Source organism: Hyperolius riggenbachi, chromosome 3 (assembly GCF_040937935.1).
Source record: "Hyperolius riggenbachi isolate aHypRig1 chromosome 3, aHypRig1.pri, whole genome shotgun sequence".
Taxonomy (NCBI): Eukaryota; Metazoa; Chordata; class Amphibia; order Anura; family Hyperoliidae; genus Hyperolius; species Hyperolius riggenbachi.
Window position 1 is genome coordinate 496,500,898 of NC_090648.1, and position 16,370 is coordinate 496,517,267.

The 16,370-nt window shown below is 46.8% G+C and overlaps 1 protein-coding gene across 1 annotated transcript in view; it reads right to left on the reverse strand.

The window, feature by feature from the left end:
• Positions 1-218: 218 nt before the first annotated feature.
• LOC137564415 (catenin alpha-1) overlaps positions 219-16,370 on the reverse strand; it is a 70,243-nt gene continuing 54,091 nt past the window's right edge. The window contains exons 14-18 of the mRNA XM_068278273.1: positions 12,487-12,597; positions 9,779-9,960; positions 8,389-8,494; positions 6,299-6,433; positions 219-2,628 (exon numbers count right to left, since the gene is read on the reverse strand). Of these exons, the coding sequence (XP_068134374.1) occupies positions 2,341-2,628; positions 6,299-6,433; positions 8,389-8,494; positions 9,779-9,960; positions 12,487-12,597 (822 nt within the window). The 3' untranslated portion in view covers positions 219-2,340. The remainder of the gene's footprint in view (positions 2,629-6,298; positions 6,434-8,388; positions 8,495-9,778; positions 9,961-12,486; positions 12,598-16,370) is intronic.

Below are 16,370 nucleotides of genomic sequence, written 5' to 3' on the forward strand. Positions count from 1 at the left end.
ACTCATTTTTTTCTGGCTTAAGTGTCCCTTTAAGGGGGTATATGCCAAAATATACTCATCTAAATGACTAACTGTTCCGGAGAAACCTAAATTTTTTTCCCAGTCAATTAGATACTTCAAAAACTCTTAAAAATAAAAAAAGTGGCAGTCATATATAGATTAAGGCAGGGAAAAGTCTACATTTACCGTTCTATAAAAATATAAACTTGCACAAAATATAAATCCCTTAAAGTGGTTTATTATAAAATGATTTCCCATACAAGTATAATAAAAATAGTTTTGTTTTTTATCAGTTACAGTGAAATGTGGTTGATGACAGGAATGCAGAGGCTGTGACAGTCTGAAGAGGTCCCTGGCAGATAGTCTAAAGACACGGTCATGTTTGGGCATCTCACACAGGGAATGGGCTGCCTGGATAATCTGAAATCCCTCCCTCTGGAATGCTTGGGCGGGGCACGTTGAGAGGGATATTATCAGTTGCCGGAGGTCATTGCAGAGAACGGTCTCAATAAACTGCCAAAGGAAGGCTGTGACTTCAGCCAGTTAAATAAAAAGCCTTCGTGAAATCCCTTCCAGTCACACAAAGACTGTTATATACAAAGAACTATTCCATGGTGGTTCAGCTAAACCTCAAGTAGGCAAGCAAGAACGGTCACCCACGGAGATCAGGACTCGATCCCTCAGGGGCCAGTTCAGGGACAAGTACAGGATGAATGGGTCATAGCTAGCAGCTTGTTCTATTCGATGGTGGGGGGGTTGGGTAGGAGCAGCAAGGGCAATGCGAAAGACAATGACCTTGGCCTGCGCTTGGACGAGTTGATCTCTCACTGATGCATCATGGCTGCCATACCCCGGCTAGATTCTCGCCAGAGGAAGCCCCCATCTCGTCTGAGAACCATCTACGCACCCTAAACCCTCAGTCATTATTTCAGACATCTACAAATGCCGGTGACTTGTCTCTTTAGAATACACTTGCCGTTCTTGGGTTTCATTTTTGGAAAGTTTTGGCTTTGCCAAACCAACAACCAACCAATATCCTCCTTACTCTAACCTTCTCCTTACCCCTCGCTTGTATTTCTATATATATATCATGTATTATTGTCATAAGTGCTAAAGATGAAATTCCAATTTTACTAAGGGGAAACAATTCCCACCATGCAAACATTTCAGCTCCTTTGTGTTTTTGTGCGCACAAAATTCCAAGTCGCAGCAAACTTTTCTAACCTGCTATAATCGCTTGAACAACCCCGGGGTGCAAAAAAAGATAACCTTCCTGCCCTGTGTCGTGTCTTGTGGAAAAGTCCAGGGATTTGGCGTAGAGAAGTTTGTGTATAAACCGTGACGCCTCAGAATCTATCCAGTAGATGAGCTTGTTGGAGTTAAGGGAAGGGGTGTGCGGGGTGTGGTTATGGGTGAGAAACTTTCTGCTAAATTGGTCCCTCAGGACATTTCGCATCTGTTTATACAGTAGATTGGTACCAGCACACAAGTGCTGCCTAAAATAAAAACAAAGACCTGCTGAAGGCAACGCCTACATTTCATTAAAGTACATGGGAATCGAAAACAAAACCCAGATACTTACCCAACGAGAGGGAAGGCTCTGGGTCCTATAAAGCCTTCCCGCTCCTTTCACGGTCCCTGCATTTCAGCGTTGGCTCCCCTGGTAGCGGTATTCAGTCAAATACTGCTCTCTGCCGCCACTGGAGGCTTCAGAAGTCGTTGGGAGCCCGAGTGCTCCTGAAGACAGGACACTCCATACTGCCCATGCGCGAGCACGCTCTCTCACGCATGCATAGTACAGAGCCGCGCGAGTGTTCCCAAAGCTTCTCTCAGCGGGGGATTCAAATGGAGGAGCCACAACTGGAATGAGTGGACTGTGAAAAAATGGGAAGACTCTATAGGACCCAGAGCCATCCCTCTCTTTAGGGAAGTATCTGTTTTTTGTTTGTTTTAAGCTTCCCATTAGCTTTAACTTTGCGAGAATTAATGAAATAACCCTCGAATTATTGCTCTGTGCCCTTTTTAAAAAAAATTACTTGTATAGCCCTTATAAAGGTTTGCAGAAACTTTAGTGTAGTTACACTTTACAGATTGTTTTCTTGAGCAGGAAAGTAAATGGAAGCTGTTCCAAACGACAGCTCCATGCCCTATACACCACCCTAAACAAACTTTATTATTTTACGATCTAGAGCTTCTTCTTTTTTTCACCATTTACATCCTTATCTAGATTAGTGTACTTTAAAGATTTTTTTTTACTACAAAACTGAATATTTCCAGTATTATAAAATTACATTAAGTAAACAGATCTTCACAAATATATATATAAAAAAATACTCCTGCTTATATGCTCTCCATAACTTTGAACTCGCTAAGCGCCTGCACAGGGTTGACTATCTTCTTCTGAGAGGCCCGCTTGATTTTGGTCTGAGTTTCGTCCTGTTTTTCTCTCTTGACGAGAGGTTTCTTCTCTGGAGCCTTCATCTTCCAGGAGACCGCAGGGAGATTCAAGGACGCCATGTTCTGCGACCTCTGGTACTTGGTGGAGGCCACGTAAGATGCCTTCACAGTCTGAACCACAGCGTTCATCAGATTCTTGGCGGCTTGGATCAGAGACATGGCGCTGTCGACCTAGGAAATCGAAGGATTGGAGGATAAAACTAACTGCATGTTCTTACTAAGGACAATGCATATAAAAAAAAAACAAAAACACAAAACTAAGTACAGCAGAGTCCGTTATCCGGAACTCAGGCAACCGCAAGTCTCAACTAACCAGCTTCAGGGATGGGCTTTCGAGTCCAGAGGACTCGAATTCGGAGTTCAAATGAAGTATTATTACTTCAGGTGTGACCACAAGTCTTTGGGGACGTCTGTGTTCCATTACACATCATAGGTTTAAAGAGACTAACAAAATGTTGAGCCTTATTTCTTCTATCCTATAAGTTCCTATACCTGTTCTAATGTGCTGTCTTACTGCAGCCTTTCCTGGTTGCACAGTGGCTGTATTATCTCTGTTATATACAATACAATAACATTTCTATAGCGCTTTTCTCCAATAGGACTCAAAGCACTTAGGCTCTCAGATTCAGTAATTCGTAGTAGGATGAAGTATTCACACAACAAAAGTTATATTGCTGCAAATGCCAAACTGAACAGGTGGGTTTTCAGTCTAGATTTAAACACCACCTATATGATCTAATCTTCTCTCCTCTGTCGGGTTCAGGCAGTCAGGCTGGAATTTGCTGTGCTGCTTGTGATTGGATAGAAACTATACACACCCTCTCCAGGCCCCCTGCATACTCTGTATGACTCACACATTGAGCTACTCTCAGCCTATCACTTGCTACGTCTTGTTTGTAAACATTGCATAAAACTGGCAATTACAAGCCAGGATTGCAGCAGGGAGTGGCAGAAACAGCACAGAGGGGCCCAGGAGAACATAATGAATAGAATGATATGCTTTTTATTGTAAAAGTACAGATTCTCTTTAATGAAAGCAGTGTTCCATGACTCACTACTGTGCTTCCTCTTTCAACCCGAAAGGAGAAAGCACGGCAGTGAGTCATGGAACACGGCTTTCATTACACCTATGACGCGTAATGGAACGAAGACGTCTCTGAAGACTTTTGGGTAAATAACCCCCATTGCCTGAGGTCACACCGGAAGTAATTATACTTTGAATTCCGAATTCAAGTCTTTCTGGACTCGCAAGCCCATCCCTGCTTGGCATGCTTGATGGATAACGGGGACCTTTTTTGGGTGGGGGGAGAGGGGGGGCGGGGAGTAGGTAAATACGAAGCTTCTAGCGACATGTAGCAGCCTCCCTCTTGCTTCTGGCGTCTGTGCACGCAAGACGGAGTATCACATGACCAGATACAGGTCAGGTGACATACGCCAGGCTTCCGTGCACAGGAGAAGCTGGAAAGCCGCTAGGAGCAAGAGGAAGGCTGCTACGCATTGCTGGAGGCTTGGTGAGTGTTTAGGGGGAGGTTTGTGCTTTTTTAGCTGGTTGCTCAAGCACCTGGCAACCACATGTATACGGCATCAGGCGATCCCCACTGATGCCAGATATTGGGGACTCTGCAGTATGTTTTTTGTAGATGGTAAAATGTACATAAGAACAGTGTGGGATAACATACGATTAAAAACATACAATCAACCTTTCAACTGCCAGTTTAAGTAGTGGCCAGCAAGTGCTCCAGGGAAGGCTGATTCATTTTACAAAATGTAAATTTTGTTGTGTGATATTTCCTTGTCGGGGCATTGGTTAAGGTGAACCTCCGGACTAAAAATCTACTCAGTAGAACTTCAAAGTCTTGGTGTTTCTTTAACAGTTTCACAGCATCAAAACTTTGCTTTTCTTACCAAAGCATAATTTTTAGCTGCATTTTTAGCTAAGCTCCACCCATCAAAGAAAAAAAGCCCGGGCTTTTTTTCCCTGATGCTGTGCAGAGCATGATGGGATTTCCTATGTTGTTATTCACGTTGCCTAGCAACTGGGAGGGGTGATCAGGACACAGGACAGTTGGAACGGTGTCTCATGCTCCCTGTCACCTCCTTTCAACCAAAAAGATGGTTGCCATCATGAAATCACAAACCTTTGCCTGTTCTTTTAAAACAGGGTGGGTAAGAGATTATATTCCCTATCTATTTTAATTAACATAACTAATGTAACTTAATGAGAGTATGTTTGTTTAGGCTGGAGTTCCTCTTTAAGCTAGTCAGCTGTGCACAGTTGTGTAACAGTGTTTAGCAATACAGTTAGAAACTGTCTGTCACGCATATAATGAAAGACAATGGGCTATTCACTGTTGGGGATTTTATTTGTGCACGTTCGCATTTCAGTTCTTCCACTTTCTGCACATAAAGTTACTTTTCTGCTTTTTCAACCGTTAATTCTATTGTAGTTTGGTATATATCTATATGAAAAACCATATCTGTAACTCCCCATAAAACAGGGCTGTGAAGTTGGTACAAAAATCATCCGACTCCTCCGTTTATGAAACCACAGACTCCAACTCCGACGTCTAATTTTTACAAAGACTATGGATTTGGCTCAAAAATCATCCGACTCCTCAGTTTACTGAAACTACCAACTCAGACTGCAGGTACCCAAAATTGCTCCGACTCCTCGACTCTGGCTCCACAGTGACAGCCCTGCCACAAAAGTCAGGAGTGTCAGCAACAAAACAAATGTAGCAGTAAAAAAATGCAAAGAAAAGAATCATGCTAAAGTAGCTGCACAACCAATACATAGCGACTGTGCAAGCGTGGCCCGTCTGCGCAGCGATTGTTCTGCGCATATGCAGTTCTCGAAAGAATGAGCCGTACATTCAGAGAATGCTCACAGTCACGAGCACTTCCGGTGAAGTCGCGCAGCTAACAGAGCCACCAGCGGGAGAACAGAGAGAGCCCCCGAGGATGCAGAGGAACCTTATGGGCTTACGCGGGCCTGGAGGAAGCCCCAAACAAGTTCAGTATGGCATTTTTTAGGTCTGCTCCGGGTCACTTTAAAGACTACATCCAGTGTACAATAGGGAGCCTGCAATGTAAGGTTTTCTAGTATTGCTGCAGGGATCGGCGGTTGGTACGGTTAATTAATCACTATTACTGGCTCGTAATTCAATAATGACAGAAACCCCGCCCATCTCCACCTGAAAGACAGCCATGTTTTTCTAAAGGCTCATACACGGCGGATTTTTCCAAACAACCCGTCGTTTGAACGTCCAAACGCTGGTCATTATCTGCTGAACGACCGACTGTACACACGTCCGATTTGCGTCGTTTGGAAAAATCCGCCGAGTGTATGCACCTTAAGTCTTCTGGAGCCTTGTGGCCACCCCACCTGCTAGTTGCGGCCCCAAATCTGGCATTGACGGCCTTATTGGAGGGTCACTGCAAGCAGGTGGGGGTGGCCACAGAGATTTGAGCTTTAGACGACTTGAGAAAAAACAAACAAAAACAAACCACCACCACGGTGGCTATGCCGAGGAGAGGAACAGAGATTATGGACCAGCAGTTGAGGGATAAACGCTACCTTCCGTCGATCCTTGCAGCAATCATAGTCTTACACTGCAGGTCTTCTATTTCACACTGGAGGTACTCTTTAACTACAGCAAACTTTGGGATATCTATGAGCACGTATATAAATAACTTCATTCTAAACAGTAGCCATACACATATTTCCACCCAATTTGGCAAAATGATTGATCCTTCTGCTCTGAATCTGATCGTAAAGGGATTGATTCCTACCACACACAGCACATAGATTTATACTTTGGCAGAATTAAAAGATACCTACCCCTGATACAACCAATTCTCCCCCGAGATTCTGTACTTCAGCCTTGACCTTGCTGCAGATATTCAGCTGGTGGCAGAAGAGGGCAATGCGCTGGAGGTAGCCTAAGAGATCTTGTTTGCAGGTGGAATCTGGACACTGTAAGTAAAGCATGACAGTCACATATAGATAAACAGGCATGACCAGGACACTGAAGGTGCCCATACATTAGATAATGTATGGGCAGATCGACCAAGAGATATATCTCTCTCCGACTGGAAAGAGATCTGTCATCTACTCCTACACCGCCGGCCGATTCCTGATCGATTTCAGCATGCAATCTCTTGGGAATCGGTCTTATGACGCCACACCCTCCGCTGTCCCCCCTAATGTAAGATGTGCCCTGTGGTGATATATTGGGGTGCTTATGATGTAAGGATAATGGGAACATATTCTTTCATTTTTCTGCCTGTGTTCCATATAGGTCTGCTAGAAGGGAGCTGTGGCCTTTGATTGCTTGGGGCAAGGAAGTGGGTATTGTCTTGACCATATGAAATGCTTTGAGTTTCTGCTAATGGGATTATCTGCCTGGCTTTTTGAACTCAGGAGACGGCCCATTGTCTCAATACACAAAGCAAGCCTAGTCAGGAAAAGTCTAACACGTCAACTTGTGGTGAAGAAACACTATTTCACTGTGAGGAAATTAAATTATTAGTGGAGGTGCAAACATACCCTGTAAATTGCATCTATTGGAAGGGGGTTGGAAATCTCTGCAGACTTTAAAAACGGAGACAGGAAAAAGCCTTTATCAAGTTTTCACCTGGAGTTGAAAGCCTCACTTCACAATCTGATGTATAGACTTTTACCGGGAAATGGAATATGTCTGAGATTTAATTAAAACCTAGTTCCTCCCCTCCCCAAGGAAGTTGCAGCCTCCAGGCGTAGCTCAGAGTATAAAAAGCAGAGGCAGATACCAATTAAAGATCTTCTCTTGGAGATAGCGCATAGCTAGAGTTGATCTCGACTTCTGGTCGAACAAGCGGCATGCTCCTGCCGACAACGTTGAGACCTTCAAGTTGGTAACGTTTTTAATCCCCATTTTTTATTTGTACGCAAATATCCGTGTTTTATCTTTGTAACTCTTAATTTTGTAACTTTTTTTACTTTGTTTTTTGTAATCTGTTGTATATATTCTGTTCTGCATTGTTCCATGTTTTCTGGAATATTAAATTATTATTTAATAAGCTTGACTTCTGCCGTACTAAACTAACACTCATAGCCTAGAGGAGATTGCCGTGTAGCTGTGTATAAGTCCGTGCCTAATTGTATGCTTGAGCAACACTACCATATGAAATTGTAATTGCATTGTGGGTGGGGGCGTTTGTCATACGTTGGCCTGAAGCGCGCAGCTGACCCAACGTTCGAAACGCCAGTGCGAGTAGCTAACAGTATCGTTCGGAACGACTGTTAGTGGTTTTGCTGCACGACAGTGTAACTTGCATTACAAGTCAGTGTCTGATTGTGCTGTGTTACTGTACAACTGTACTGTGTGTGTGGGTGCGTGGCGTTCTCGTATTCAGCCTAAGCGCAAAGCTGACCCAAATACGAAAACGCAGTTTGCGTGTTTAGCCCTCGACAGCTGAGGGGACGTGTCTAGCAACGCTAGTGGTGGCAGTGGGAAGTGTTTGAGGGGTTCCAGCCTTGTTTGTAGCTTAAATAAGGCTGTTCCCCGCTTAATCTGGTCAAACCCGCAGTCGGGAACCGTATACGCAGGCGTGCCGCGGGCCGGTTCCTGACATGCCCTGTGTATGAATACTTTACCTGACAGTGCCCACAGATGGCTCACACTCCACTCTTGCTCACATACATGCGTGCCATGTGGTTGCCGACAAAGTGGGCGTGTATAATGCAACCACGTGGTGCGCATGTATGTGGACGTGGCCAGCGGCAGACACCCAAACCACCCGCTAAAGACATGGACCCATTTTCTAAAATCTTCACTAACAGAACATTGGGGGGGAAAAAGCACACACTCAAAGCCATAAGATCACTGCAAACAATACATACAATAGATGTTTATCTATACATTATCCGTTCACACAGAATGTACTTACAGCTTCAGCTATGGTACGGCCCAGCTTGTCCATTCGTGATCCAGCTTCTGCAATCTTCTTAGCGGCACTAATCACATCTGCTGTATTTTTCAGTGGCCCCTTTCCTCTGTAACAAAAACAAACCACATTCTAGCTCGCCCGTGTAAATGGCCCACTCTAGCTCCCCCCGGGTAAGTGGCCCACTCTAGCTCCCCCCGGGTAAGTGGCCCACTCTAGCTCCCCCCGTGTAAATGGCCCAGTCTAGCTCCCCCCGTGTAAATGGCCCATTCTAGCTCCCCCCGTGTAAATGGCCCATTCTAGCTCCCCCCGTGTAAATGGCCCATTCTAGCTCCCCCCGTGTAAATGGCCCATTCTAGCTCCCCCCGTGTAAATGGCCCATTCTAGCTCCCCCCGTGTAAATGGCCCATTCTAGCTCCCCCCGTGTAAATGGCCCATTCTAGCTCCCCCCGTGTAAATGGCCCATTCTAGCTCCCCCCGTGTAAATGGCCCATTCTAGCTCCCCCCGTGTAAATGGCCCATTCTAGCTCCCCCCGTGTAAATGGCCCATTCTTGCTCCCCCCGTGTAAATGGCCCATTCTTGCTCCCCCCGTGTAAATGGCCCATTCTTGCTCCCCCCGTGTAAATGGCCCATTCTTGCTCCCCCCGTGTAAATGGCCCATTCTTGCTCCCCCCGTGTAAATGGCCCATTCTTGCTCCCCCCGTGTAAATGGCCCATTCTTGCTCGCCCGTGTAAATGGCCCATTCTAGCTCCCCCCGTGTAAATGGCCCATTCTAGCTCCCCCCGTGTAAATGGCCCATTCTAGCTCCCCCCGTGTAAATGGCCCATTCTTGCTCCCCCCGTATAAATGGCCCATTCTTGCTCCCCCCGTATAAATGGCCCATTCTTGCTCCCCCCGTATAAATGGCCCATTCTTGCTCCCCCCGTATAAATGGCCCATTCTTGCTCCCCCCGTATAAATGGCCCATTCTTGCTCGCCCGTATAAATGGCCCATTCTTGCTCGCCCGTATAAATGGCCCATTCTTGCTCGCCCGTATAAATGGCCCATTCTTGCTCGCCCGTATAAATGGCCCATTCTTGCTCGCCCGTATAAATGGCCCATTCTTGCTCGCCCGTATAAATGGCCCATTCTTGCTCGCCCGTATGAATGGCCCATTCTTGCTCGCCTGTAAAAATGGCCCATTCTTGCTCGCCTGTACACATGGCCAATTCTAGCTCGCATGTGTAAATGGCCCATTCTAGCTCGCCTGTATAAATGGCCCATTCTAGCTCGCCTGTATAAATGGCCCATATTCTAGCTCGCTTGTGTAAGCGGCCCATTCTAACTCACCCGCGTTAATGGCATGGTGCGTTACACAAACTATCTCAGGATATCACACGACGAGACATACCTGGTAAAGTCTGTCATCTCCATCATTATCATGCACATCTGCTTAGCCAGGACAATGATATCATTGCCACTGTCGTCCCATTTAGATACTTCAGCATCCAGCTTGCTCTTCTCTTCTTGGAAGCTAGCCACTTGTTCTGCAATCTTAGCCTTCTGCTCTTGTGGAAGCTGAGCCATAATTGCCTATAAGAGAACACAAAGGTATTGAAAGGGCTGAATTTATTGAAGTTTACAAACTTGCGAAATGAGTGGTGGTGGTTGGGGGGGGAAACCACCTCCAACAAACATTACACAGTAATATCCAGCTTGTAAACCTCTCTATTTCAGGCGGCCTTTATGAGGTAACAGCGGGGGGGAGGAGAAGAACAGGGGGAGCAGTGGGCATCAGGACCGCTTGTTGCACATTCCTGCTCCCCCCCATATTTTGACAATTCAAAAAACTAAGGTATCCTTTAAATCATGCCTGGCTTTCCTGCTGATCCTCTGCCTCTAATACTCTAGGGCCCATTCACACGAGGGTGATTAGTGCGTGATTCTCGCTAATTGGATGGCAAACAGTTTTTGTGGTTTTTATTTGACTTTACATCCTTCTAGTGAAAGCAAGTATTCAATATGGTCGTGGTGGATCACTCTCTAAAGATAGTTCTATTGAATTTAAAAATGTCCTCCCAAACATATGTACCTGTACCATTGTAAATCATACATAACCACGCTCTATGGAGGATGTCTAGAGGTCAGTTCACACGAGGCCCTCTACCACATTTTCAGGATTGGACTGCAGTGGTCCAAAGGGTATTTAAATCTGGCCCATGCCTTCCCTATGGGTCAATTGACAAAGTTTGTTCGCCACCGTCCTCCCAGGACAGCCTGGATCCTCCACTAGGTGGCCCCAGGGCCGTTTCTTGGGCAGTGCGGCCAAGGCGACCTCCCTGGGCGCAGTCTGGCAAGTAGAAGAAGGGGGGGTGCATTCAGAAGAACATAATCGCTAGGGAGCAGGTGACGCGCGGTGCAGCCAAATGGAAGAAGAAAGAAGATTACCAGCGCGATTACCTTACTTGACTCCTCCTAGGCTGCCTGCGTCAGACTTCAAGTCATCATCACATCACCTCCGCGTGATGACACCTGATGTCCTGTAGCGGTACTGCAGGCTGTCAGTGCGCGGTGCCCATGGAGGAGTCTGCTTTCCGGGCTCTCTCCTCGCCTGTGTTTTCCTGGTCCCTGCTTCCTCCTGGATGAGCGGCTGGTCACTAGTAAGTAGGCAGATCTACTTGTGACCTGTGACTGTGTAACTGTCCCTACAGAGTAAGGGTTCATGAGTCCACGGGGGTGTTGGGAAAGGAGGCACAATTTTTACACCCTCGCCCTGGGTGCAATTTAGCCTAGAAAATGCCCTTGGTGGCCGGTAATTCATCCAGACGGGAAGGGGTGTGTGAACTGTGCATGCAAAGCTCGTCTGAGGGCACACGTGGCTGGACTACACCTGCGCTGGCTGAACATATTGCCGGGCCCCCTTGGAGGATTAAGGCAGCCTGGGACTGAAGGAAGACCCCAGGTATGTCTATTTTAATTTTAATGATGTCAGGTACACTTTAACTACTTAAAGTGAATGGGAACCGCATTTAAAAAAAATGAGACAGATACTTACCCAAGGAAAGGGAAGACTCGGTCCTATAGAGCCTTCCCGCTCCTCTCCTGGTCCCCTCGTTCCAGTGCTGGCTCGCCCGGTAGCGTATTTGACTAAATTAGTCAAATACTGCTTTACCCGGCCGAAGGAGGCTTCAGAAGTCTTCAGGGAGCCCGAGTGCTCCTGAAAAAGGGCGGCCCTGTACTGCGCCTGCGCAAGCACGCTCTCTTGCACGCTCACGTCTGTGCAGTATGGAGCCGCACGTCTTCAAGAGGACACGGCTCCCGAAGACTTCCAAATACCCTTCGGCGGGGGATTGAAAGGGGGGGGGGGGGGGCTGGGGGAGCCAGCACAGGATAGAGGGAACCGAGAGAGGAGACAGAAGGCTCTATACGACCCAGAGCCTTCCCTCAAGTATTGGATTCATTTTTTTTTTTTTTTTTTTAAACGGGTTCCCATTCACTTTAAGGACCGAGGTGATTGCAATCTACGCCCTGCTTTGGTGGTTATCTGGCTGGCAGGGAGTAGATTTCAATCACCGCCGCTTCGCGCATCCACCGGTTTCGTCTCTCCCGCCGATCTCGCCACTGAATCCCCGCCGTGTCCCGTCGCAGCTCACTTGGCTCTGTCTGTCTCTATGATGGCAAAGCCCTATGAGCTGGTCAGGAGCCGATTTCAATGGCTCCTGACCCTGTCTATCAATGTAAGCCGCTCCCATAGGCTTACGTTGATACGCGGTCAGGAGTCAAAGAAAGCGGCCCCTGACCGGTTCACATGTCCCGAGGATCCCGGCGTGCTGCGGTGACGGCGGGTATATGCGCCGATTCGTCGGCATTCCGTTGTTATTGAACCAGCAGTCTCTGGTCCTTAAGGGGGCAGTGACCAATGGTACTTAAGTGGTTAAAAATGTTTTGTGCCATCTGCCAACAGACCACAGGCCAGTCTCAACCACAAACATCACTTTACACTTACTAGAGATTAGAAAAAAAAAAAACACACAACATACCTGCAAATGGTATATTGTGCATGTTCTTTAGGTTCAGACAGAAACCAGTTTTTTTTGTTTTTTATTCAAGAATACTCACTCTTGCACTCTGGCCCGCAATAAGCTGGTCATCATCAGTCTGAACGCTGGTTCGGCTTCTTACATCAAAGTCTTCTGTCTCGAAATCTGAGTCATCCAGTTCTTCTGGTGTCTGTAACAAAAAAAAAAAAAAAAAAACAACACGTTATATGGGAATTCAATTCTATTGTGCAGCAATTGCGCAGGACCAAAAATCAGAAGCAAAAGTCGATCAGCAGCTGATAAGAGCCCTGCAGGTTCTACGCATGAAGTTAATATTGTATTTAACCCATTAGAAGTTTCAAAGGAATGATCTCATTTGAGATAAGCGCATGGCTTTTGACCTCAGTACTCGTGCTGTAAATTCTTGGAATGCTTTGAGGTCTCTCTGCTAGCAGGAAATATATAAACTGAAAGCAGAAGTCATTTGTTGTCTCACACTGCCCCCTAGTGGCCATAAATACACATTCCAGCAGTACTAATTATTACAAGAAAATGTAACAAATCCGGAAAAAAAAAAAAAAAAAGGGCTAAAATAAACTGGCCTGGAGCACTTGCAAGCCTCTAAATAAGCTGGCTGCTAAAGGGTTAAGGAGAACCTGAGGCGTCTGCCACTTGCCGGGACCCTCCTTAATATTGGGGCTGTGCTCCCCTTCTGGCACAAGCGCAGCACCTGTGTGAGCATGGCCACACCTGCACATTAGCATGGAGGAGTTTGTGCATGAGTGGTTTCAGCTTAATGCGGATCCAAGATGAAAAACTAACTATAACAAGTAACTTGTCCATATATCTTATCTAAAGTTTAGATAGTTTACACAGCAAATCTAGCTGCAAACTGCTTCAATAGAATATGATTATTTCTTCCTGTGATACAATGACAGCAGCCATGTTGTTGGTAAACATTACACAGAGGCAGGCTTATCTGCATCTTCTGTGAAAAAACCTAATCCCCCCTCCTCCTTGCCTCCGAAATCTCTGACTAGTAACACCTCCTCCTCCTCCTGCCCAGACTGAGCTCCCATGAGCCCTTGCTGCTGTCAAGGCTCTCTGAAAACCTGTGGGTGTGGCTTGTTTAGTTTATAGGGAATTAGAGTATTAAAACAAAAACAAAAAAAGTATTTGGCTCGAGGAATGCCCTATAAACAATAGGAAAGGAACACAATTATGCAATGAGTAAAAGTCCATCTCGGATCCACTTGAATGCGCAGGTATGTCTGTCCTCGCGCAGGCATAGTACGGCCACGCACGTGCCTGAAGAATAGCGCTGCCCGATCTGATTACCAACAAGCCTTTATCGCTAGTCTTCAGAGGATCCACAAGCGGCAACGGGGGACAGGAAGGCGGCAAGGGAAACCACTATAAGATCCAGAGGCTTCCCATGTATTTACTTTTTATATCCTTGGGGTGCATTCACTTTATTTACCTGGGTAGTTCCCAGCATTTAGCCAGCTTGCAGGACAATCTACTGTAATCAATCAACTTAGCAATGGAATAAAACTGCAAAGGTGGGGGGTGGCGACTGAAGCAGGTGGTGGCTGGATAGTGTGATGGTTAAGGGCTTTGCCTCTGACATGGGAGACCAGGGTTCCAATCTCGGCTCTGCCTGTTCAGTAAGCCAGCACCTATTCAGCAGGAGACCTTAGGCAAGTCTCCCTAACACTGCTACTGCCTATAGAGCGCGTCCTAGTGGCTGCAGCTCTGGCGCTTTAAGTCCGCCAGGAGAAAAGCGCTATATAAGTGTTTGTCTTTGTCTTTTAGTACAAGGCTAGCAGTGGAGCAGTCAATGTTAGCGAAGGTTTCTGCCAAAATCTTGTCTTATTTCTACTGGTGCCTGGTGGTAAACCAGGTAAGCGTTCAATATCACCTGACCGGCCACCAGTTCTATAGCGTGTGCCAGGCTTGCACGGTGCAGGGTTTATTGGGAATCGGGGTTTATTAGGGATGTTTGCAGAAGTGTCTGAAGCGGGCTGGGAAGTATACTTTACCAGTTTCTGAGCAGATAATTCCATGGTGAGAATCAGGGAGAAAACAAACAAACAAAGTGAAATAAAATAAGGAGATACAGGCGGGATAAAAGCAGAGGCTGTTTTCCACTTGGTAGGAAGATCATATGCTCAGGATGAAAGGTCGTGGATCCAACAAATGATAAGAGAAGTGGAGTATCGCCTTGTAAATGTAATTGCAAGGCCATCAATGTCTGGCACAAAGCTGCAGGTTTGTGTGGTCATACTCTGATACTGGCGATCAAGGCCCTGCAGCGCTGGGTGCCATCCAAGTGGGCAGCGGCTTCTGCACCTGTACCAGGTAGTGAGCTCTAGCAATGCGGGTGTAAACATAAGGTATGCCATGTTTTAATAACCCTGCTAATAGATCAGCATAATCGACGGCTTGTAACCCATTAGCAACTTTTTTTTTGCTGGCAGGGTACGCAGAGTGGTGCAGGAAGCTGCCATATTTACTGCGACGCAGCGGCGGGGATGCGACGCAACGGCAGGCACACAAAAAGCGGCAGGGGTAAACAGATGCTCACTTCGCCGGGGGGTCCTGTGTGTGTACTACATACTTCTTCCCACTTCTGCTTCTTGTGTTCCATCTCCCTATAACAGCGCCCCCGGGCACCTATTTCTGGCTATATATACTGGCTGCACCTATCCCTGGCTACCTATACTGCAGCCACCTATTACTATCAACACCCATCCCTGGTTACCTATACTGCAGCCACCTACTACTGGCTACACCTATCCCTGGCTACCCATACTGCAGCCACCTATTACTAGCTACACCTATCCCTGGCTACCTATACCGCGACCACCTATTACTGGCTACACCTATCCCTGGCTACCTATACTGCGGCCACCCATCCTTGGCTACCTATACTGCAGCCGCCTATTGCTGGCTACACCTATCCCTGGCTACCTATACTGCGGCCACCTACTACTGGCTACACCTATCCCTGGCTACAAATACTGCGGCCACCTATTACTGGCTACCTATACTGCGGCCACCTACTACTGGCTGCACCTATCCCAGGCTACCTATACTGCAGCCACCTATTACTGGCTACACCTATCCCAGGCTACCTATACTGCGGCCATCTATTACTAGTAGTTACACCTATCCCTGGCCACCTGTTCTGCAGCCACCTACTACTGGCTACCCCCATCCCAGGCTACCTATACTGCAGCCACTTATTACTGGATAAAAGTATTCCTGGGCACCTATACTGCAGCATAAAAACGTATCTGTGCGCAGTGCCTGCCCCCAATCCAAAACTCCCACCACCCCTCCATGCCAAGCAGTCAGTGAGCCACGTGACCGCCAGTGCGTCTTATCTCCACCACCAGGCTCTCCTTCCTGTCTCTTCTCTCCCCAGGGGCCTGTGTCATGTGAAACACTGTAGGCACCGTGGCACGTCTTTCATGACCACTAGAGGCCTGTAGCATTTGTGACATGACGCAGGCGACGGGAGAGAAGACACATGAAGGAGAGCCCGGTGGTGGAGAGAGGATGTGCAGGCGGACATGTGAGTAAGAGTCACTGCTGCTTTGGCCGATGTGAAATCGAATGCTGCAAGCAATGCGCTCCCGACCTGTCCAGGGCTGTAGAGTCGGTACAAAAATCATCCTACTCAGACTCCTGTTTATGAAACCTCCGTCTCAGACTGAAGGTACCAAAATTGCTCAGACTCCAAAGCCCTGGACCTGTCACCGATGAAGCATAAACATCCATCGAGGACGACCCACCAAATCAGTCGAATTCAGCCAAAAATTGATCCGGAATAGTTTCCTGCATCAAGCATCAGATCGATGCAAAAGAAACCAAAACCAACCAGTTTATGGCCACCTTCAGTCAACAACGCAACCTCAACTGAACACTTTTTTGTGATAGCTACATTAGAAACAAGCA